Below are 23,395 nucleotides of genomic sequence, written 5' to 3'. Positions count from 1 at the left end.
CCAGGCCAAATCCGGCCCTCAGACCAATTCCGGCTTCCTGCTAAGATGGTCCAAACAACAAAAAGTAAAATTGGAAAAAAACATTTTGATGTTATACCGACTAAATATTAATGTTCCAAGTATTACTACAGGTGTGGAGGCTCATCGAAACAATGTCCAATGCAAATTTTTTAAAGATTCACTTTGTCATTCGACAAATTCGACATTGTTGGGTTGTTTGTGGCCCTCTACTCCGTATAAGTTTCAAAATGCAGCCCTCGGTGAAAAAGGTTTGGACACCCCTGCTATAGACATTGCTATTATTATTATTATATTATTCATTGTTTTATGTTGCACCTTAACATTGAAACAAGTTCCTATACTTGTGAACTGTGTTCAGTGACAATGGCAATAAACCTTTTCTGATTCTGATCCGATTCTCAGTTACTGTACTGTCTAGAATCAGAAAACAAAAAGGTTTATTGCCATTGTCAATGAGCAGAATTCATAAACATAGAAACTTGCTTTGGTGATTCGGTGCATATAAAACAATGATAAAATAACCTATAAAGTCAACCTATATAAGGGTTAGTTACAATTCAAATCTGCTAAAATAGGCTTACTATGTACACAAATTGGTCAATTTAATGGAATCTGACTAAACATCAAATAAAGACTTTCGAAATAATAGACCACTACTGTACGGAAGAGCATTGTACATTCTAATGAAATTGTATCTCGTGATTATGAGACTTTATGAGAGCAAAAACCTTTACTCTTATGGGTCTTAAGATTTCTATTACATCAAACCAGTGGAAGTAAAATTTGAAAACCTCTTACCATGATTAACATTTTGTAATCCCCATCAGGTTTACATAATCACACCCATTTCATATATTTGAACACATTTTACATTCCTGTTGTGGTAAGAAACTCTGGTGCCACAGGTGTCTTGGGGTTCACTGACAGACATGGGTGCAATAGACTCTCCCACCAGCACTAATTACACACCATCACACACCATTTGGCGTCAAAGCAGATGGCAGAGACTCTGATTTGCAGTGGATTTACAGTCGGATGTGCTCCTCTGTTACAGTCCTAATATGGTGGAGAGCTGTGTTCTGATTGGCCAGTGCTGAAGCCTCAGACATGACGCGCTCTGGCTGTGGTGAGGCTTTTTTGAACGTGCGCATTTACCGACCATCTCTGCAGCCGGACACTCTTCTATTCTGTGGAGCGACACAAATCCTTTTACAGGTACATTTATATATTACATTTTACCCTGAGGTTATTGCACTAACGGCTATTGCCCAATGTAGCAAACGAATGCGTCTGAACGCGTTGCTTTCGAGGATGAATTGTCTTGTATGGCAGCGATTGTAGGCTAAACGAACCAGTATGACAGGTATTTACGATCTTCTCATTTTGACTTAATTTGGTGTGAACCTGTTGTAAATATAAATGATGGTTTTATAACAATCAAGTAGCTATTGTGGAGAAAAAGTTGAAATATCTGTAGAAAATTACAAGAAGTGACATCACACTCATTCCATCCAAAGTTTATGCAAATTTACAATTTACAATTCAACAAAATTAAGGGGCTCTCATATTTTTATTTCGCTTTTTTTTCTTTTTTTTCTTTGGATAAGATAAGATAAGTTTTGGCCCAGTGATTACAAGCTAATTTCCTAGTGTGATATCATAAATTACAAGCAGGGATTACAATTATAAACTTAAATATTTATCTATTCTGGAAGGGAATATGTATATTTTTTAGTAATATTTAAGTAAAATAGATTTATCTTCAATGAGTAGTCCAGCCAGTCATGGGTACTTAACTCTTGCCATGACTTGCACCCCTGAGGCCAGAGGTCAGTCTGGAGCGCATTTTTCACAGTGGGAACATTTTTTGCATAGTTCATGTTATGTCATGTAAGTGGTCACACTCATATTGACCAAATACATTGTCTTGAAGTAATGCTTAAATATGAGTCGTCCCCCTTTGCAGGGGACAAGAGGAATACAGTTCTGACCATTGTAATGTAAATCCTGAAACTAGAAAGAATGGATCATGTTATAGATTGTGATGTCAATGAGTATTGCGTTTGCGATACGATTTGTGATATATGTTTTAATAATAGAATTTGGCTCAAAGCTCACATATTAAACACGTTCAGGCATCCAATTGTTGCATTACCGCCAGACTTTATTCCTCAGACTTTTCGTAGTCCTCAGAGTCTGTCGTAGTCCGTAATTGTTGTTGTTGTTGTTGTTGTTGTTTTATGGCGGTTGGCATCCAAGTGTTGCATTACCGCCAGACTTTATTCCTCAGACTCTGTCGTCGTAGACCTCAGACTCTGTCGTAGTCCGTAAAAGTACTCCTTCCATTGCTTTGGTGTTACAAAGCCCATGAGGTCATGATATGTCTTTGTGACCGGCTTTATTCCAGGGAGACTCTTCTTCATCTTCCTCTCCTTCTTTGACGTTCGGTGCTTCCACCGTACAGCTTTATTCTTCAGGCTGTAGTCCGTAATTGTTCAAAGCATCGGAAGTAGTCTGCTCATTCTCTCCTGCGTCATACAGACTATTCTTGCCTCCTTTTCTGAGGAGGTGTTTTAATGTGTCACTTACAGAGTTGGGGGTAATGCGTATGCTTTGAACGAGTTAGTACTCGCGTTAGTTCTCAAATTACTGTCAGTTAGAGCACTAACGCGAGTAGTATCGTGCTACTAGCAGACTCCGCGTGTTGTGAGCATGCGCACTGCGCACTTAGTGACGCGTCCTCACGCAGTTTGAAAAACTCCTCCAGGAGCGGCTGGTCCATTGAGGGCGCGTGGGCGCCGCCCCCCGTCAATCTGCCAACTACGTCCATTTATTTTGTGTCTAAAAACAATGTAATTTATTCAGAAATATCTTATATTATTAGTGTAAATGTGTAAAATAATAATACATATATATTTATATATAGATATATATGATATCATTTGTTTGTGATCCGTCAAACTCCGTGCTCCGTTACCAACATGAAGTTGTTTATTACTTGCATAAGGCTAAAGTTAAGCATTAAGTATCGCTTAACTTCTATTCATAAAAATATGCTTTTGTTATAAGAAAACCCATGAAAGAATGTCATAAATGACATGTCTTTAAGAACAACTTTGAATACAGCAATAATGGCTGTGATGATTAAGTATAAAAATGTAAAATGTTACACATGTAGTTCAGAGTAACTAATGCCACTTAGAAGCTGTTTTATGAAACACCAACAATTGTGTTTTTATTTCCTCTTCATGTAGTAATGTCTACTCTGCACTATAAGTTACAGTATCACTGAGATTTTTTATTTGCTCTTTTCAATCTGATATTTTATAAAGTGTAAAATGTAATTTTATGTCAAATGTATTTTCTCACAAATGGTATCTGCCTCTAAGTCATTGTATTATCATTAACAAAAGTGGAAATAAAGTGTGTTTACGTAATTAATTCAGTTGTAAATGTGTATTTAAAATATGTATCCAAACAGTTAATGTTAAAAATTTCAATTTTGGACATTTAAAAAAAAAAAAAAAACACAGTCATGTCAAATAGCCCCCCCTATATTTTGCACCACCAGCCGCCACTGGTTATAACCACTATTTTGTATCTGAGGAGTAAATATAGCTCTGTAGTTTAAATAAACTACTGGGCTAAAAATAAGTGCGTTCTCTTGTTGTGGGTTGGGATTGTTGGCAAACGATATAAGTTATATATTTATGTTAATTATTGTTAACGCAAGTACTCTAACGTTTTATTTTTTAACAAAGTAGTGCAGTAAATTAACGCGTTATTTTTCCAGGGACGTGACGAGTTACTTTTAAAAGTAACGCTACTCAACACTAGTTACTTGCCAGTGCAGAGTGGACATAATGATGTTGTTGAGCCTTTGGGCCTGTGTGCAGGACCATCATGCCCGTGAAGATCCACATCAACAGCCCTCGTGTGAGATACACTGACACTCACATCGAGGCGCAGTATGTCTACCAGAGCACAACGGTCCACACAGAGAAAGACCACATCACGGTAAGCATGGAGACACACCTACACTCTTCTTCTTCTTCTTCTTCACTCTTCTTCTTCTTCTTCTTCTTCTTCTTCTTCTTCTTCTTCTTCTTCTTCTTCTTCTTCTTCTTCTTCTTCTTCTTCTTCCTTCTTCCTTCTTCCTTCTTCCTTCTTCCTTCTTCTTCCTTCTTCCTTCTTCCTTCTTCTTCCTTCTTCTTCCTTCTTCCTTCTTCCTTCTTCCTTCTTCCTTCTTCCTTCTTCCTTCTTCTTCCTTCTTCCTTCTTCCTTCTTCTTCCTTCTTCCTTCTTCCTTCTTCCTTCTTCCTTCTTTCTTCTTCTTCTTCTTCTTCCTTCTTCCTTCTTCCTTCTTCCTTCTTCCTTCTTCTTCCTTCTTCCTTCTTCCTTCTTCCTTCTTCCTTCTTCCTTCTTCCTTCTTCTTCCTTCTTCCTTCTTCCTTCTTCCTTCTTCCTTCTTCCTTCTTCTTCCTTCTTCCTTCTTCTTCCTTCTTCCTTCTTCCTTCTTCCTTCTTCCTTCTTCTTCCTTCTTCCTTCTTCTTCCTTCTTCCTTCTTCCTTCTTCTTCCTTCTTCCTTCTTCTTCCTTCTTCCTTCTTCCTTCTTCCTTCTTCCTTCTTCCTTCTTCTTCCTTCTTCCTTCTTCTTCCTTCTTCCTTCTTCCTTCTTCCTTCTTCCTTCTTCTTCCTTCTTCTTCCTTCTTCCTTCTTCCTTCTTCCTTCTTCTTCCTTCTTCTTCCTTCTTCCTTCTTCCTTCTTCCTTCTTCTTCCTTCTTCCTTCTTCTTTCTTCTTCCTTCTTCCTTCTTCCTTCTTCCTTCTTCTTCCTTCTTCCTTCTTCCTTCTTCCTTCTTCCTTCTTCTTCCTTCTTCCTTCTTCCTTCTTCCTTCTTCCTTCTTCTTCCTTCTTTCTTCCTTCTTCCTTCTTCCTTCTTCTTCCTTCTTTCTTCTTCCTTCTTCCTTCTTCCTTCTTTCTTCTTCTTCTTCTTCCTTCTTCTTCCTTCTTTCTTCTTCTTCTTCTTCCTTCTTCTTCTTCCTTCTTCCTTCTTTCTTCTTCTTCTTCTTCCTTCTTCTTCTTCCTTCTTCCTTCTTCCTTTTCTTCTTCTTCCTTCTTCCTTCTTCCTTTTCTTCTTCTTCCTTCTTCCTTTTCTTCTTCTTCTTCTTCTTCCTTCTTCCTTTTCTTCTTCTTCTTCTTCTTCTTCTTCTTCTTCTTCTTCTTCTTCTTCTTCGGGGTTCCACGGCGGCCGGCATCCAAGACCTAATAGGGCTTTAATGTTCATTCTGTGTACTTTGTAGGTGACCCCACATGACAACCAGATGAAGTTCCGCACCGAGAGCCACGTGCCCCGGCTCGGAGTGATGCTTGTGGGCTGGGGAGGCAACAATGGCACCACGGTCACTGCTGCTGTACTCGCCAACAAACTGCAGCTGACGTGGAGAACCAAGACTGGAGTCAATGTAAACGCTTAATGTCTGCATAGAAACATTGGAGAGTAGCAATGGTCCAAGATGGATTTATTTGACAATGCAGATCAAAAAGCAAGTTATATTTCACAATAACTGATCATTTTGGTAAAAAAAAAAGAAGAAGAAATAAAGATTTCTATATTATAGGAACAATAGAGGATTTTTCGCAGAATTGAGAACTCAAGGATTGGCACGTGGGAGAACTACTCGGTTGTCCACGCCACGAGGAAATGAGACTTAGATTGCTCGCCAAAAATCCTCTATTATTCCTTTAATTAACTCAGGGGAATAACCTGGCCAGCCAGATGAATTATTGCGATATTTATGAGTTCACACACTCTTGAGAATCCTGATCAGGCCTGTTAGAGTTGAGCCACCAGGGCGATGGACCAATCACAGTGCAGCATTGTGTTTTGGGTGGAGGTCAAAGGGATGAACCACAAAAAGCATGGCGTCTTTTATTTGCCATTTTGCCACCTAGAAAGACTAGATAGACCAAATGATTATAAGATAATAAAGACATTTTTTGCCTATGCTAGTGTGTCCTAAAGTCTGCAGTTCAATCTAAACAATTTCAGGCTGTGTCCTTGAGCAAGACACTTCACCTGTGCTTGTTTATATATCAGCCGCATCTCTGTCAATATAACATAAAGCACTAAGAGCAGCTGTAGAGGTATTTAGAAATGTTCAGTTTCTAATTAAATTTTCAGTTAAATTGCCCAATATTACATTTAGTTAGTTTGTCATTTACATATCTTTCTGCGCTTGTATCAGTGCAATAACAAAATCATTAGGCAATCCTAATTGGGCTGCTTAAAGACCAAGAGAGCCCTCATCCTACTTTTATAAATATAGCCTTGTGCACTGAGGCTGTCATGTTCATTAGACTGTCAAACTGTCTGCGCCCATACAAGGATGTACAAGGATCCTTATGGGATGTTTCACTTTCCAGTTCAAATCCTAGTTGTGCTTTTTGCTTCTAAATGTAACTTTCTCTTGAACAGCACCAGTGTTGTCAACATTTCAAACTGAATTGTGATACTAAGAACAGGTTTGACATATCTGATAATAATCATTGCTTCTGCATTTTGCCACGTGTTCTTATTCTAGTACTGATATGGTCATGTATCTGAGATACCATGCACCTCGTTTTGTCTGTTTTTGTGTGTAAATCTTGTGTGTTATCGTGCTCTTACACCCTTGAAGAGCTCTTAAACATTAGAACACCAACTCCTATGGATCTAGTCCCAGTCTTTTTAGCATCTACTGCAGATTTAGCACTTTTTTGACAAAAGGAAATAAATGTTGGTTTGATACTAGATTTACCATTGAGGTCGTGATTCCTTTGTTTTGATTTTGTTTTTGATGTTTTTGCCGACAGAAAGCAAACTACTTTGGCTCCCTATTGCAGTCCTCTACTGTCTGTCTGGGGTCCGGCCCACAAGGAGATGTCAACATACCCTTCTGTGATTTGCTACCCATGGTGCACCCAAATGATATTGTCTTTGATGGTAACTATGAGCTATATGCAAAGAACAACCCTTCACCATCCATAAAATATGCATTATTTAAAATTTCTTCTGTTTTGACCCTTTTAGGCTGGGATATTTCCTCCTTGGATCTCGGGAAGGCGATGGAGCGAGCGGAGGTGCTTGACTGGGCATTGCAGGAGCAGCTACGTCCCCTCATGAGCCACATGAAACCGAGGAAGTCCATTTATAATCTAGATTTCATCGCAGCTAACCAGGAGAGCCGAGCTGATAATGTCCTCACTGGCACTACAGCAGAGCAGGTGGATATTGCATTCATTTGTTGCGATATAAATGTAGCTACATTTGTAATACAACAAAATGCACATTATAAACTAGATGGAGCAGATTCGAGCGGATATCAGAGATTTCCAGAGCTCCAGTGGTGTGGAGAAAGTCATTGTGTTGTGGACTGCAAATACAGAGCGGTTCTGTGATGTTACACCAGGGCTGAATGACACTGCAGACAATCTTCTGGCTGCTATTAAGGTAACTACCACATACTAACTATGTACAGTTCAGGTTTCATATATTTACGCATGTATGTGTATATGTAAGAGAGCAGTATTGGGCTGGTTTGTTCTAAGATAAGATAAAATAATCCTTTATTGTCCACACATGGGGAAATTTTGGTCTTACAACGCAGTAGATACAGGGACGGATAACTTATAGGAAGTTTAAAAAACACTCTTAATAGAAGAACTCTTATAAACAAAACCAAAAAACTCTTATTAACAAGACTCCTCTCATATCTTAATAGGGAATGGAGGAAAAAATAAATAAATAAAATAAAAAGATGAAGATACAAATAAAATAATAATAAAATAAGGTAAATAATAATAAAATAAAGTAAAAATAGCTAGCATAAGACTAAATAATACTAATGGTAAGTAAACACTCTTATTTACATCAGTTGTATGCACATGAATATGGCCTTAATTGCTTGTGAGTATGACAGTAATTGTACATGAATATGACGGTGTGCCCTTCTCTTATTTTAAGGGGTAAAATAATGCTTTATGTGTATTTTTTAGGCAAACAAAACTATGGCTAAAATATATTGTATATATTGTATGCTAAAAAGTACAATTATTGGCCTGATATATTGGCCAGCTTCCATCTCTAATAGTTATAAAAAGGTTAAAAGCTCCGTTTATTACTGAATTCTGTTGTTTGTAAGACTTGGACTTACTTTGTTTATTGATGTTGGCTTCCCTGAGGCTGGAGCTGAGGTGTCCCCCTCCTCCCTGTTCGCTGTGGCCAGTATCCTGGAGGGCTGTGCCTTCATCAATGGCTCCCCCCAGAACACCTTCGTCCCTGGGGTCATAGACCTGGCTGTCCAGAGGGGAGTCTTCATCGGAGGAGACGACTTTAAATCCGGACAGACTAAGATCAAGTCAGTGCTGGTTGACTTCCTAGTCAGTGCTGGCATCAAGGTGAGAGCTGGAATATGACAAAATATAAAATTGTGATAATTTATAATGATCACAATTTTATTTTTATATTGGTGGTTTTAAGCCACTACGAGTGTGGAGTGAATGAATTAGCTTTGTCTTGAATTTGATTTTGATACAAAGGAAAAGCCTTAATACTCAATACCAATTCAGACAATAGCAGTAATACAGTAGTAAAGTTTTAGTAAAGTAGTAGTAGGTGGACCAATGAGGCAGTGGAGGGAGCACACCAGAGAGAGCTAGATCACAGTACAATTATGCGTCTGAAGCAGCAGTTCTCTGACAACAACCCTGCCTCTGTGTGGAGTGGGCTCTGACTTCTCACCAACTACAAGCCCAGAGCCCCCCATGCTCAACACCTTTTTACTTAAGGTTGAGACCCAGTTCAACACCCAGAAAACCGTGATGATCGTGGACTTCAGGAAAGTCACACTCATTTTTTAAACTATCCTGACCAATATATACACTTTTTAATATCATTTGTAAATTCAACATTTTTATGCATGCCCTTTTTTATATACGTATATTTTGCTACTATTATTATTCATTGTTGTATGTTACACCTTATTGCCAAAGCAAGTTCCCTAGTTTTTGAATCCTGTCTATTGACAATAAACCTTTCTGATTCATGTTATTTATGAATTTATTTCCGTATTGATAATTGTTCAAATGAGTATCCAGTTTCGACCCTAGTTTTTGTATAGATTATTATCCGCCCAGCAATCTAATACCATATTATCATTATTGCAAAAATAAAAAATTCACCACTTATCCAAGAAGCTTCTACATTTCCTCTGGCAGGTTCTGGTGAGTCACTGCCTTAAATATCTGTCTGAAACTAACATACTCCACAGTCGTTTACTGTACGGCTGTAGGGTATGACCTCTACTACTGCTACTATTGTCCCACAATCTCAATCTGTTAAATTTCTTAATATTTTTTTCACAGCCGACCTCAATCGTCAGCTACAATCACCTGGGCAACAACGATGGCAAGAACCTCTCCGCGCCCCAGCAGTTCAGATCCAAAGAGATCTCCAAGAGCAACGTAGTGGACGACATGGTGCAGTCCAACACCGTTCTGTTCCAGCCCGGAGAAAAGCCCGACCACTGTGTCAGTCCGGAAAACCAACGTTGCAATCTTAAGCACCGTCAGATCCTAAATTCTAAAATACATCGTGGTTTTTTTTAGGTGGTGATCAAGTATGTCCCCTGCGTGGGTGACAGCAAGCGTGCCATGGATGAGTACACGTCTGAAATTATGATGGGTGGGACCAATACCATCGCGATGCATAACACGTGTGAGGTAAGTGCTGTTGTGACGTGAGCCTGGTGGTTAGTCACGTGTTTTTCTCATTTTCTTGTCTGAAAGTTGTCCGGTGCTGCATGAATTGAACATTTTAAGGTTTTTCCCAATCAAAAGACGCAAGTACTTTGTCATTTTATTTACAATGCACAAGCAAAGTTGTTACATTTGATTTGATTTCTCATCTTTTTTAGCTGCTGGAGATATATTGAAATTAGTGCTGCAAATTGTAACTACAATTGCTCTGATATTAATACACTAGATTAGTGGTTTATGTTTTCAAATGTGTTTTAGGAAACTTAAGATTTGAGAAAACTGAAATGTGAACTGCTAAAACTTGTAGAAGAATTGCATGCATTTGTTTATAGGCAAGGCAAGTTTATTTGTAGATTATAATTCATACACAAGACGATTCAAAGTGATTCACACAGGAAAAAAACATTAAAATCACACAGACATGACAGAAATCATGTTTAAGACCGAAATAAGAAGAGTGCAAAGAAAATCCTTTCAGTCACATGCACAGCTAAACAAATCTGTTTTATCTTATATTTGAACATTGTCATAGTAGAACCTGTCTCACATCTTCGGGAAGAATGTTCCAGATTTTAGCTGCAGAAAACTGAAACGCAGATTCCCCATGTTTAGTCCTGACTCTGGCACCAGCAGGAGGCCGGTCCATGTTTAGTCCTGACTCTGGCACCAGCAGGAGGCCGGTCCATGTTTAGTCCTGACTCTGGCACCAGCAGGAGGCCGGTCCATGTTTAGTCCTGACTCTGGCACCAGCAGGAGGCCGGTCCATGTTTAGTCCTGACTCTGGCACCAGCAGGAGGCCGGTCCATGTTTAGTCCTGACTCTAGCACCAGCAGGAGGCCATTCCCTGAATCCTTATGTAGGCTTTTACAGCTAAAAATGAAAATTGTTGTTTGCAAAAGACAATGTTTTACCAAAATAATAATAATAATAATAACAATAATAATAATGTCTCACAAATGAGACAGCTGGTCAAGTATATTGTGGTGTTGATCCAGAGAGAAATGTAACAAATTAAATCCATTCTCTAGCATTAGTCTAGTATCAGTGGATATTTCTCAGTAGCATGTATACCTTTATTCTCATTTTGACATGATTTGCCATGCAGGACTCTTTACTAGCCAGCCCCATCATCCTGGACCTGGTGATCCTGACCGAGCTGTGCCAGCGTGTGAGTGTGCGTGTGCAGGGCGAGAACGAGTACCAGTCCTTCCACAGTGTGCTGGCTCTGCTCGCTCTCCTCTGCAAGGCCCCTCTAGTACCACCAGGGGCCCCAGTGGTCAACGCGTTCTTCCGGCAGAGGGCGTGCATTGAAAATATTATGAGGTTATCTTATTGTTCCTTTTATTTCCTCCTTTTCTCTGTAAATAAAACTCACTAGTATTTGTGTTGTTTTGCAGAGCTTGTCTTGGACTTCCACCCCAAAGCCACATGTTACTGGAGCACAAGTTGCAGAAAGGTTTTCTTCCTCAGAAAAGAAAGGAGAAGTTTCATTATGTTAATGGAATGTCTCACTATGTCAATGGAGACACTGGAGTCATTGGAGAGGCACATACCAATGGAGAGATCTATATGAACGGCTGCTCCTAAAACACTAAACCAGCGTGGTACTGTGGATCATGTGATGTTGTTAATGCAAATACTACGGCTGTTCTGTCATGTATATGTCTGATTTGTAATAGCTGAATAAACACTCTTCCTTGTTTTAGTATTCCTCCTTTAAGAAATATGTGTGTGTGTGTGTGTATACTGTATATATCTATATATATATCTATATATCTATATATCTATATATATCTATATATATCTATATATATATATATTTATATATAATAATCGTTCAATGCAGCAGATCATATAATTGCACATTTAGCAGAAGTCTGACTGACACAGTTGTATTCTGGGTTAGAACCTCTTTTTTCTATGTGATTTTTTATTATAGTAAAGGGTTAGTAGTATTCATCATGAAGCCTGCGAGCCAACAGAAATGGGTCTGAGGGCTGCGTTTGGCCTCCAGGCCATAGTTTGGACATGCTTGCTCTAAACACTGCCATCTGCCCTGGGGCAAACGGCCACAGATATGGCTGCCCTTCGGTGCAGTATGGCCTGTTGGACGAGCATCTGTCACTATCACAGGGAGAATGCATCTACAGTTCTGTTCACACTTCCAATTTTAACAGGACTATTTTTTTTAATTGATTAGTCACTATGCAATTGATTAGTCACTATATCACGTGACGGTCACTATGCACGGTCACGTGACGGTCAGCTGGCGCACGGAGCCTCTGCAGCATTCGCGCATCCGGAGCACTTCCGCCTGCCGCGGTTGCTGCGACACACGTCAACAGACATGGCGGACAGTAAGGAGAAGCGCCGGTCCGCCGTTATTCCTCCAGCAATGGCAAAATGCGAAAGCGACCGAGAGTTCCTGGCCCAGGCCGGCGTGAGCGAGCTCCTGCGGGGCGCGATCCTCAAGATGGTGGAGGCCAGATCAGACGACCCCATCGGCTTCTTAGCGGATCACTTCTGCAACCTGGCGTCGGTGAGCGAGGCTGGGACGCGGGGTGATGAGGGGGACGTGATGAACAACGGCTCCGGGACATTGGCAGGACGCGCGCACGAGCAGCAGGGACTCAACCGCGCGCTTTGGCACCTGCGGTTGGCGCACCACTCGCACAGGTATGGATCATGGGATGGATCATGATGGATCATGGGATGGATCATGGGCTGGATCATGGGATGGATCATGGGATGGATCATGATGGATCATGGGATGGATCATGGGATGGATCATGATGGATCATGGGATGGATCATGGGATGGATCATGATGGATCATGGGATGGATCATGGGATGGATCATGGGATGGATCATGGGATGGATCATGATGGATCATGGGATGGATCATGGGATGGATCATGGGCTGGATCATGGGATGGATCATGATGGATCATGGGATGGATCATGATGGATCATGGGATGGATCATGGGATGGATCATGGGCTGGATCATGGGATGGATCATGGGATGGATCATGGGCTGGATCATGGGATGGATCATGGGATGGATCATGATGGATCATGGGATGGATCATGGGATGGATCATGGGATGGATCATGATGGATCATGGGATGGATCATGGGATGGATCATGGGCTGGATCATGGGATGGATCATGGGATGGATCATGGGATGGATCATGGGATGGATCATGATGGATCATGGGATGGATCATGGGATGGATCATGATGGATCATGGGATGGATCATGGGATGGATCATGGGCTGGATCATGATGGATCATGGGATGGATCATGGGATGGATCATGATGGATCATGGGATGGATCATGGGATGGATCATGGGATGGATCATGATGGATCATGGGATGGATCATGGGATGGATCATGGGATGGATCATGGGATGGATCATGATGGATCATGGGATGGATCATGGGATGGATCATGATGGATCATGGGATGGATCATGGGATGGATCATGGGCTGGATCATGATGGATCATGGGATGGATCATGGGATGGATCATGGGATGGATCATGATGGATCATGGGATGGATCATGGGATGGATCATGATGGATCATGGGATGGATCATGGGATGGATCATGGGCTGGATCATGGGATGGATCATGATGGATCATGGGATGGATCATGGGATGGATCATGGGATGGATCATGATGGATCATGGGATGGATCATGGGATGGATCATGGGATGGATCATGATGGATCATGGGATGGATCATGATGGATCATGGGATGGATCATGGGATGGATCATGATGGATCATGGGATGGATCATGATGGATCATGGGATGGATCATGGGATGGATCATGATGGATCATGGGATGGATCATGATGGATCATGATGGATGCAGAGGAGAATGGATACTAACCCTATAAGGAAATTGTTGTGCATTTATAGCCTATTTAGCCAATATTTCTTATCACATCTATTCATTAAATAGTTATTGTTAACATTAGTTTATACACTTTTAAAATATGTGAATGGTCTGACCTTGTAATGAGTCAGATGCCCATCCTGAACAATGGGGATATTGGACAAAAGTACAAACCAATCAAAATAAACTAAAAATAGCATTGTACAATTGTAAGGTTTCTTAATAATGAAAAACATGACACAGAGTAGTATAAGCTGCATTCGGCACATATTCCCAGACATAGTTGTCCCACTTATGCCAATGTTGGGTGAATATCTAATTTCAGGTTAAGTACATTTTTCCAGTTTGTGAATGTGCATTGTTGGCACAGTCCATGTAAGTTCAGTCGTGTTATCCTCTTTGTGATGGCAAAGGTTTCCATGTATATATTTATGTTTTATGTCCCATGTACATGGTTTGAAAGTCAAGTGGTATGTCAATGTTGAAAATATTTATGAAGATTTGGACAAACATGATTATTATGGGATACCAGGCAACCGCATTTTCTCCAACAACTGGTATTTTCCTGTGAATAATGTGCACTTTGACATGATGTTATAAAATACAGTGTTAGATTTTTCCAACAGAATTCTTTCCAAACTTGAAATTGTGTGCTTCTCTATTGCGATGTGCATATGATCCCATTCTTAATCTGTCGTAACAAAATGTAGTTATTTTTCCCCATTGTTTTCAATATATCTAGAGTGGCTGTTAATATTGGCAATACATTTAAATAGATTTTATATTGTTCCCCTGGAGAGTTCTGATTTATGCTTTTATTAAACATTTCAAATTAAGGGTGTTAGATTTTATATGAACATCTTCCATAATAGATCTATAAAAACACACAAGTGTTCTTTGGTGAAGTATTATCAAATTTATTTCCAATTGCCATTCTATGCACAGAGCCAAATGTCCAGGATCCACTCACTAATGCATATGTTGCTTGCTCAATCCTCACTCCAACCAGTGCATAGTATTGCAATTGGACTTCACTTTAAACTCTAAAAATAATACATATTTTTGGTCATACTATAAAAAGACCGTGTTCTCCTCAACTAATACATTCATTCATTTTTCTACCGCTTGTTCCCGTTTGGGGTCGTGGGTGACTGGAGCCTATCCCAGTGACTTTGGGCCTCAAGCGGGTACACCCTGGACAGGGGCCAGCTCAATGCAGGGTTAACACAGAGCCATAGACAACAATACATTCATAATACATTTAAAGATGTGTCACATTTCTTTTGGATTCACATAATATCGTCTGACCGCTCATTGTTGGGATACTCCTAAAACGATTGAGATTATAATTGTGTCAATATCTCCCACCTCTCTAATCTCCCCACAGATCCGCCTTCAGTAACAACGTCCGCATGGCTTACGACCTCCTGAATGACCCCACTCCTCCGCCCTGTCCGCCCAATCTCCAGCTGACCGATATGGACGGCTCCGGGCTCCCCACAGGCTCGGGTGGAGATGGAGGAGGAGGTGTCCGGGGGGGCCTCTACACCCAAACCCTCCAGTGCCTGTGCAGCGAAGGTGGGGTCCCGGCGTCCACCTCTGCGCCTCTCCTCCGCCGCCTCCACTGCCAAGACCACGAAGCTGTGCCCTACGACATATTCCGCCACGGAGTGCTAACGTGCGCCGTTTTCTCCGACTACATCCGCCAAACTCAGAGGCTGTACGCCGAGGTGTGCTGCCCGGACGAGGGGCCTGTTTCCCGGGCACTGGGCATGGTGGTGATAGGGACGCTGAAAGACGCACTGGAGACGTCGCAAGGCAGCGAAGCCAACTGTGCCGGGAATGCAAACACTCAATCCATCTCGTGTCTAGAATACAATGTGAAAGCGTTACGTTATTTGGAGGCCAGTGCCAAGCTGTCCCCGGACAAGCTGGCTCAGGCCATGGCCAAAGAGCAGACGAGAGGCCCCGGGGGTAGCATGGACGCTAAGGAGTTTGAGAATGCAGCGGCGGAAGTGTTTATAACTAGAGTCAAAGTTTTGTCATAGTGAGGGCTTAGTAAAAAAGGGACCTATCACTCACATTCATTCATTCATTAATATTAAAGGGGATATATTATATGAAATTGACTTTTCTAAGCTAATAGCCATGTTGTGACAGTATTCCCTCTAGAGATACTAAAACTAGTATTGAAACTACTGTGGTATCGAAATCATTATGAAGAATCGCGCCTATTTCTTTTTAACACTTGTTCCCTCATTATTAGTTTACTCAGACTTTTATTTGGATTCATGCATGTTGTTTCCACCTGCCCCCTATCTCCGCCCACATCCCTGTGATCTCACTCATATATATAAAAGGTTCAAAAATGTCACTAAGCCATTTTTCAGCTATAAAACATGACAATTATAGAGGACAATCTACTACTTGTTACAGGGCATTGCCAATATGAAGAGGCGGGGCTTATCAGTTCTGCCATTTCGAACACCAAGTCAATGAACCTGTTTGTATTTGAAGCCATTTTAGACCAATATTGCAGTTTATAATGGATAGAATATATATTAATTAACTATTATTACTTTTATAATTTAATACTAAATAAGCATAATAAGGATTGGTTAATCCTTTAACCAATTTACAAGTTTTCAGAAACCCCTTTTTTCTTCATTAGATTCCACACACGGATATTAGGAGTTCCATCCATCTTCTTCTGCTTATCCGGGGCCGGGTCGCGGGGGCAGCAGTCTAACCAGGGACCCCCTGACTTCCCTCACCCCAGACACTCCCTCCACCTCCTCCGGGGGGATCCCGAGGCGTTCCCAGGCCAGCCGAGAGACATGGTCCCCCCATTGTGTCCTGGGTCTTCCCCGGGTCTTCTTGCCGATGGGACATGCCCGAAACACCTCCCCAGGGAGGCGCCCAGGAGGCATCCGGAACAGATGCCCGAGCCACCTCAGCTGGAGGAGCAGCGGATCTACTCCGAGCACCCAGAGGGAGCACCCAGCCACCCTGTGGAGGAAACTCATTTCGACCGCTTGTCCTTGTCCTTTCGGTCATTACCCAAAGCTCATGACCATAGATGAGGGTAGAAACGTAGATTGATATTAGGAGTTACCAAAGCAAACGTTACATGGTCATTTAGTGAGATGTCTACTTCAGTGTAGCCTATTGTAGCTTATCTCCTTCCTGCCATATTACAGAGACTATAATCAGCAGTGGGAGACAAGTAGAATGTACACACCGAGATGGGACTGTATTACGAGGCAGATGCTTCTTACTAACACAACTGTCACCCAGAGAATAGATCTGTGAGTAAAGCGGATGATCTCTGTTAAAGCTTATGTCTGTTTATTAGAAACCCATGTCAGCAGTGAGGAGGGACGAGATGAAGAGTAGCCATAAACTGTACTCAAGTAAGAGTAACATTATTTCAAAAATATTGTGGTCCTAGATATTACTCAAGTGAGAGTACTATTGGGCCTATAAAATATGCCGTCCAAAAACTACTCAGAGAGGTATATTTATTTCAAGGTTCCTCTAGTAAATGTAATTGGTTATTGTCTGCCTCTGCGTTTCGGGTTCACATAGTCTTATGTCTGTAAGAAATCACATGAATCTGGAGAAGTCGTCTCCTGGAATAAAAAATAGACATTTTCTTCTGACTGACTTTGACTTTCTGTACAAATATCACATGCTTATTTTCTGAAACTAAATACATATTAATATTTTAGAAACCTATAGATAGACAATGAAGTGTATGATTGATTAAAATAAGAAATAATTTAATATTCGTCTTGTTGTGTGTGTTTTAAAGACGTTATAGTAGTAATGACAACAATTTTTTTTCTTATGGTCGACTAGTCACGATTAGGTTTGTTGATTAATCGTTGCAGCCCTAATGGCTTTAGTTGAAATGCACATGCCCAGACTGTAGGTGGCAGCAGTGTGCCTCGTGACGCACAGAAGCGGAAGTTCACTTTGGCCAAACCACAGACATGTCCAAAACAATGATCCAAAACATAAAGCTCGTATTTCCATGCACGATGATGGCCCGGTAGAACAGGGAGATGATGGAGGACGAGGAGCACATGCGCTCCACCATGTTCCTCCTGACGTACGTCCTGCTGAAGCGGCGCAGGGACGTGTCCAGCGCCGAGGACCAGAGGCGCACCGAGGTCCAGAGGCGCATCAGGCAGAGGCAGTACTTCCTGCAGCGGCAGCGGAGGATGCTCATGGTCAGTCACAACACAACAAACATCTAGTTTTGATTAAAACCATACTTCACAACATTCTACATTAAGACAGATTTGTTTTATGCCATAATCTGCAATATTATAGCCAAAGGAATTACCGACGTACGAGTCAGGTTTGTGAAGAGGCAAGCCGTCTCAAATTCACAACATTATAACAATAATTGACATATGACTATAGAAAAGTTAAATCATTAATTTCTTTCATTCAAATACATGCAGCTTTATGAAATCAAACGCTCTTGATTATTATTATTAATATATAAACGCTGTATAATTGTGCACTTTTTTTTTCAGGACCGATTTAATTAAAAGGACGTAATTTTGCATTTGAAATAGTAACAATTATTTAATTTATTTAGTATTTATTTATACTAAATATTTAGTATAGTATTTAGTTTATGATTACGATAACGATTTGCATTTTTAGAGCTAAAAACAACAACATGCTTTTATGTTATCTATTTTTCGGCTGAACGATGGGGCTTCAGTTTTCTGATTCCTGAACGTTCATACTAGTTAATAACAGTGTAATAGAGCAGAGCAGTGGCCCCAGCACCTGGAGCTGAAGCTTTCACTCCCCTCTTTCTACAGATGATGATGGCGGGGGGGATCCGCTCCAGTCTCCGCCTCCGCACTCGTCCCTGGTCCACTACTCCGCGCACAGATTGGTGGGAGCGCGTGGTGATGATAGAGTTCCAGCCGTCCGATTGGCTGGACAAATTCCGAATGAGCAAAGAGACATTCTTCTACCTGTGTGACAAATTGCGTCCCCGTCTGGCCCGGCAGAACACCACGTTTCGCCTGGCTTTGCCCGTAGAGAAGCGCGTGGCCGTAGCTCTGTGGAGACTCGCCACAAACGTGGAGTACCGCATCATCAGTGGCCTGTTCGGGGTGGGAAAGTCCACTGTGTGCAAGTGTGTGAGGGACATGTGCCATTCCATAGTGACGCTGCTCAGCTCTCAGTACATGCACACGCCGAGCGAGCAGGAGCTGGAGGAGTCGGCCCAGCTCTTCTTGTCCGAAAGAGGGTTCCCCCACTGTGTGGCTGCTGTGGCGCCGCTCCACATCTCCATCATGACTCCATCACAAAACACCTCGGACTATGCCAACCCTGCAGGCTGGCTCTCAGTGCTTTCTCAGGTATCTCCAGCTGAATGTGTAGTGGTATTGTTTTATTATATCTACGGCGGGGCGATGAAATGGACATCTCAATACTGCTTTGGAGTTTCCTGACAGTGATATTCATATGATATTTGTGTTATGATATTAGTCCTGGTTCAGTCCAGTTTTAGTTTTACTTTTGTCCTGTTTTAAGTTCTTGCTGAAGACCCAGTTTAGCCTGGCTTTGGTCCTTGTTTCTCCCTGGTTTAGTTGTGTTCTAGTTCCTGGGTTAGACCTATTTTAGTCTTTCCTTAGTCCTGTTTTAAGTTATTGGTGAAGACCTGGTTTAGTCTTGTTTTAGTCCTACTTTAGTCTTGCTTTAGTCCTGGTTTCTCCATTGTTTAGTCATATTCTGTTTTAGTCCTGGTTTTGTCTCTGTTGTAGTCTTTCTTGTCAATTCAATGAAAATGTGTTCAGATGTGTCTTTGTGCTTTTAAGGCATAATATTCAAATGTATACATCTTCAAAACAACATTCAGGATATTATAAATCTTTCTATATAGTGCCCACCTCTAACTGTAGCTAAACCCAGTCATGTGCCTGCCTCTTGTCCAGGTGGCTGTGGGCGGCCGGGGGCAGTTCTGGGACGTGTGTGCCAGTTTTCCGGGTGGGACTGACCCAGCTGAAATCCTCCAGAACTCTGCACTCTGGGCCACGGCTGAGGAGGGCGGCTTTTCTCCAAGTTCAACGCCTACTTTTATGGGCTCACCTGTCAAGTAAAGTTTCACATTCACTCACGCTTTTCAAACAGCCTTTACACTGTTTATGTGCTTTTCATTTAGATATAGAAACGGAAGACTAGTTTTAGCTGTGGAAACAACTAATGGGATCAATGTAGTTGCTGGACATTATTAGCGCCGTGTGAGTCACTGTATGAAGCTTTGGGATGAGAGCTGATTGGCTGTCTTTTGGTGGTCCACCCTGCTTCACTTTTCTGTCTAAAAGCTGTTCTAAAGCTGTGCTAGTGATCACAAAAGTCATGCATGTGAATACTAGTGATGAAGGGTCAGTGAGAGCGAGGAACAAGTTAGATTTAAATATCAGATATTGAAAATCTGGTACTTGCTTTAAGTTATCATTAATGTACTTTCTTAGTATTTGTAAGACCGACAGAAAAAAGCATATTTTAATTTGAAAAACAAACTTATAATTTAGGAACGCACGAACCAACGCTCTAACAGTGATCAGTGTGCAATAAAGTTCAAATCAAGCCCCAATTATCACAATTAATGACTTGTCTTTTAGTTAGTTAAGTTAGTTTAAAACTGAGCTGGAGACAGGTGGAACTTGCAGATTTGCTGTCCTGGTTTATGTTTCATAGCTCTATAATTACTGGGCCAATCCACATGAAACAAAAACTGACACAAACCTCTTCTCTACTTGGAGCAATAATTCAACACTTAAGATGTGATTGTTGTGAAAGGACTTCAAGCCCTAAGATTAACATGGAAGTCTGTGGAACCAATCCCAAACTAAGAAATAATGATGCTTTTATTCCAAATGATGACGTTATCAAATTCTAGAGCATTGACTGTATTGTAGTACTAACCCTTGTATTGCGATGGTATTTCTGCAGATATGTCTTTGTGGGTGAACCTTGCTACCCTCTCCAGAGCTGGCTCCTCACGCCCTACAGAGAGCAGAGGAAGAGGCGGTCCCAGCCGTCCACGCTAAACCCAGCCCAGCGCAGATTCAACCAGCACGTCCACCGGGCCCTGCGGGTGTCTGAGGAGGCCCTGCTGAGGCTGAGGGCCCGCTGGCAGTGTCTGAGTAAGAGGAACGACTGCGCCCTGGACGTCCTGCCCACCATGGTGCTGGCCTGCTGCATACTGCACAACATCTGCGAGGACCACCGGGACGCCTTCAAAGCCGAGTGGAACGAGGAGGTGACTGAGACGTATCCGCAGCCCCACCCGCAGCACAAGGCACACCACACGGCGGCCCCGGACCACGCGGAGGCCGAGGAGACGAGGGGGCTCTTCTGTGACTTTTTTGAACAGCAAGAGCAATGAAGAAAGTGTGAATGTGGAACGAGGGAAGTGTCCACAAAGAATAGGACTGCAGAAAGTTTTTCAGTCAACTGTAACATAAGATCATTTTTTTAAAAATGTTTTTGTTCATTGTAAACCGTAATATTGATCTAAAACAGCTTAGTAACAGAAACAGGTCAGATGACTTCCTGTTCAAAGCTGCAGCACTGATAAGAGGCGGGGCTTTGTAGTGACATTTCACCGTAACAAGCAGCAGATTGTCATTTACGTGTTTTTATTTATGAAAAGTGGCAATACCGTGGGTGGGCGGAGCGTGAGGAAGTGTCTGGGGGTGGGGGAAGTCTGGGAGTCCCTGCTCCGACTGCTGCCTCAGCGAGAAGATCTATGAACGGGCAATCAAAATACAACTTTGATTAAACGATGAGGAAACACTGTTGTACTCGGGGTCGCGAGTGACTGGAGCCTATCCCAGTGACTTTGGGCCTTAAGCGGGGTACACCCTGGACAGTGGCCAACTCGTCGCGGGGCCAAGATTCAGCATAATATCTCCAACTGAAACTCAAGATTCAGTTCACAGCACAGTTACATTTACATTTTGAAGACATCCAGGACACAAGATTTAAATGCTGATGAACTGTTTAAATGAACTGCTGAACTTATAAAGCAATCACATCGTTTAGGACTGATTTATTGTGCAGGTTAAACTACTGTAGCCAAAGTCAAACTGCCATGAAAAATGATATGTTTGTATATTTTTGCATTGTTTTACATCAATACTATTCTACTTTTGGAATCTCACTCTCTTGTACTGTCCTTTGTTAGTCATACCCCATTATAAAACAGACACATTTTCATTGATGGTTTCCTTTATTCAGGATAAAGAGTTGAATTGTTCTAATTTTGACAACAATAGCTTCCACTGAGAGATCATTTTGCCGTGAATGAGATCGAAAATCTCTTAACAGACTGTGAAAAGTTAGATCATTTAGGTCTATAAAGTAAATTAGAACTTAGTCATAAGCAATAAAACAACCACTCATTTTCCATAGTTTGGTGCTTTGTGCTCTTTCTCCCACACCACCACCAGATGTCGCTAGTCCTCATAATACCTTATAAATAGGATGCAGAATAATCTTCTCTTTCATCCATTTGATTCAAAATTCACTTTGGTTTTTAGCAGTTGGTGTGTTGCCATGTGTGTCACTATGCGCGCTCGCTTCTGGCTGCTCCGGTCTTGGCCGCAGAAAGCTCTGAGCTGCTCTCAAAATGGCTGTGATATTCTTTTCACACATTTGGTCATCTGAACAAATTGTGCTGTGTCTGTTTTACATATTTTTATTCATGATATGGTCATTATGCAGACTGTGGCATTATGATTAAACTGACCACCAAGATAGATTTAAAACATGTTTGTTGTTGTTGTTATTATTATGATTTAAAAGTGCATTATGGAACTTTTCGTCTGCTTTTCTCCAGGAAGATGCTATTGCTGTGCCTAGATGTTTTAAATATTTGGTTTTATACGGAGATAGAAGTGAATTAAAAAAACAAACAATAAAAAAAAAGACTATCTCCATGGTGACGCTACCAAGCCAACTTCCAGGTCAGATCTGTGAAGAGGTGACCCCGCTCATAGTAAGAAGGCCTGTTTTTTATTCAGGGTATTTTTTGGAGCAATAAAATCATCATGAAATCGTTTATGAGACTGGAACTGGCAAAGCAATAACATCTCCATGGAAACGAGCAAGGGGCGGACCTCCCACCAGAAAGTTGCATGGTGCACCTTTAAAAATGTTTGTTATATTTTCTAGACTTAGACTTTATTAATATACTACAGATACACATATACTTACATATTTTTCTTGTTTTAATGGAGAAAATCAGGGTTTGGACATTTGTCTTAGAGCATCAGTAATTTAAAACATTAAAAAGTAGGCCTATTTGAATAGTATTTCACCAAATATGTTGCATGTGTGTTTCTGTGTGTGTTGCTGTGTGTGTTGCTGTGTGTGTTGCTGTGTGTGTTGCTGTGTGTGTTTCTGTGTGTGTTGCTGTGTGTGTTGCTGTGTGTGTTGCTGTGTGTGTTGCTGTGTGTGTTGCTGTGTGTGTTTCTGTGTGTGTTGCTGTGTGTGTTGCTGTGTGTGTTTCTGTGTGTGTTGCTGTGTGTGTTTCTGTGTGTGTTTCTGTGTGTGTTTCTGTGTGTGTTGCTGTGTGTGTTGCTGTGTGTGTTGCTGTGTGTGTTGCTGTGTGTGTTTCTGTG

General features: G+C 41.4%; 3 protein-coding genes across 3 annotated transcripts; all 3 read left to right on the top strand.

The window, feature by feature from the left end:
• The first annotated feature begins 3,917 nt into the window (after positions 1–3,917).
• On the top strand, positions 3,918–11,465 carry LOC140370505 (inositol-3-phosphate synthase 1-A-like). Its single transcript, XM_072457672.1, has 10 exons — positions 3,918–4,038; positions 5,320–5,481; positions 6,872–7,001; positions 7,089–7,282; positions 7,359–7,508; positions 8,240–8,455; positions 9,422–9,586; positions 9,665–9,778; positions 10,920–11,137; positions 11,212–11,465. Exons 1-10 carry the CDS (start codon positions 3,925–3,927, stop codon positions 11,399–11,401), a joined length of 1,653 nt encoding a protein of 550 aa, XP_072313773.1. The 5' UTR covers positions 3,918–3,924; the 3' UTR covers positions 11,402–11,465.
• Positions 11,466–12,131: 666 nt separating this feature from the next.
• On the top strand, positions 12,132–15,905 carry tpgs1 (tubulin polyglutamylase complex subunit 1). Its single transcript, XM_072458117.1, has 2 exons — positions 12,132–12,490; positions 15,118–15,905. The coding sequence occupies exons 1-2, from the start codon at positions 12,162–12,164 to the stop codon at positions 15,776–15,778; spliced, it is 990 nt and encodes a 329-aa protein (XP_072314218.1). The 5' UTR covers positions 12,132–12,161; the 3' UTR covers positions 15,779–15,905.
• Positions 15,906–17,768: 1,863 nt separating this feature from the next.
• On the top strand, positions 17,769–21,233 carry LOC140370815 (uncharacterized). Its single transcript, XM_072458055.1, has 4 exons — positions 17,769–17,965; positions 18,575–19,123; positions 19,700–19,860; positions 20,721–21,233. The coding sequence occupies exons 1-4, from the start codon at positions 17,798–17,800 to the stop codon at positions 21,154–21,156; spliced, it is 1,314 nt and encodes a 437-aa protein (XP_072314156.1). The 5' UTR covers positions 17,769–17,797; the 3' UTR covers positions 21,157–21,233.
• The last annotated feature ends 2,162 nt before the right edge of the window (positions 21,234–23,395 follow it).

Source organism: Eucyclogobius newberryi, unplaced genomic scaffold (assembly GCF_026437365.1).
Source record: "Eucyclogobius newberryi isolate DKJ021-1_F unplaced genomic scaffold, fEucNew1.0.hap1 SCAF_21, whole genome shotgun sequence".
In the NCBI taxonomy this organism is placed as follows: Eukaryota; Metazoa; Chordata; class Actinopteri; order Gobiiformes; family Gobiidae; genus Eucyclogobius; species Eucyclogobius newberryi.
Note: the sequence above shows the minus strand (reverse complement) of the source record. Positions and strands in the feature narration are given on the sequence as shown.

What these genes read in the sequence shown, in the direction of transcription:
- LOC140370505 (XM_072457672.1), top strand. Translation starts at nt 3,925, where the DNA reads ATGCCCGTGAAGATCCACATCAACAGCCCTCGTGTGAGATACACTGAC. An exon ending in CTGGCACTACAGCAGAGCAG is followed by an intron (nt 7,283 to 7,358) that starts GTGGATATTGCA and finishes ATTATAAACTAG; the next exon opens with ATGGAGCAGATTCGAGCGGA. An exon ending in CGATGCATAACACGTGTGAG is followed by an intron (nt 9,779 to 10,919) that starts GTAAGTGCTGTT and finishes TTTGCCATGCAG; the next exon opens with GACTCTTTACTAGCCAGCCC.
- tpgs1 (XM_072458117.1), top strand. Translation starts at nt 12,162, where the DNA reads ATGGCGGACAGTAAGGAGAAGCGCCGGTCCGCCGTTATTCCTCCAGCA. An exon ending in TTGGCGCACCACTCGCACAG is followed by an intron (nt 12,491 to 15,117) that starts GTATGGATCATG and finishes ATCTCCCCACAG; the next exon opens with ATCCGCCTTCAGTAACAACG.
- LOC140370815 (XM_072458055.1), top strand. Translation starts at nt 17,798, where the DNA reads ATGATGGAGGACGAGGAGCACATGCGCTCCACCATGTTCCTCCTGACG. An exon ending in GGCAGCGGAGGATGCTCATG is followed by an intron (nt 17,966 to 18,574) that starts GTCAGTCACAAC and finishes CTCTTTCTACAG; the next exon opens with ATGATGATGGCGGGGGGGAT. An exon ending in TTTATGGGCTCACCTGTCAA is followed by an intron (nt 19,861 to 20,720) that starts GTAAAGTTTCAC and finishes GTATTTCTGCAG; the next exon opens with ATATGTCTTTGTGGGTGAAC.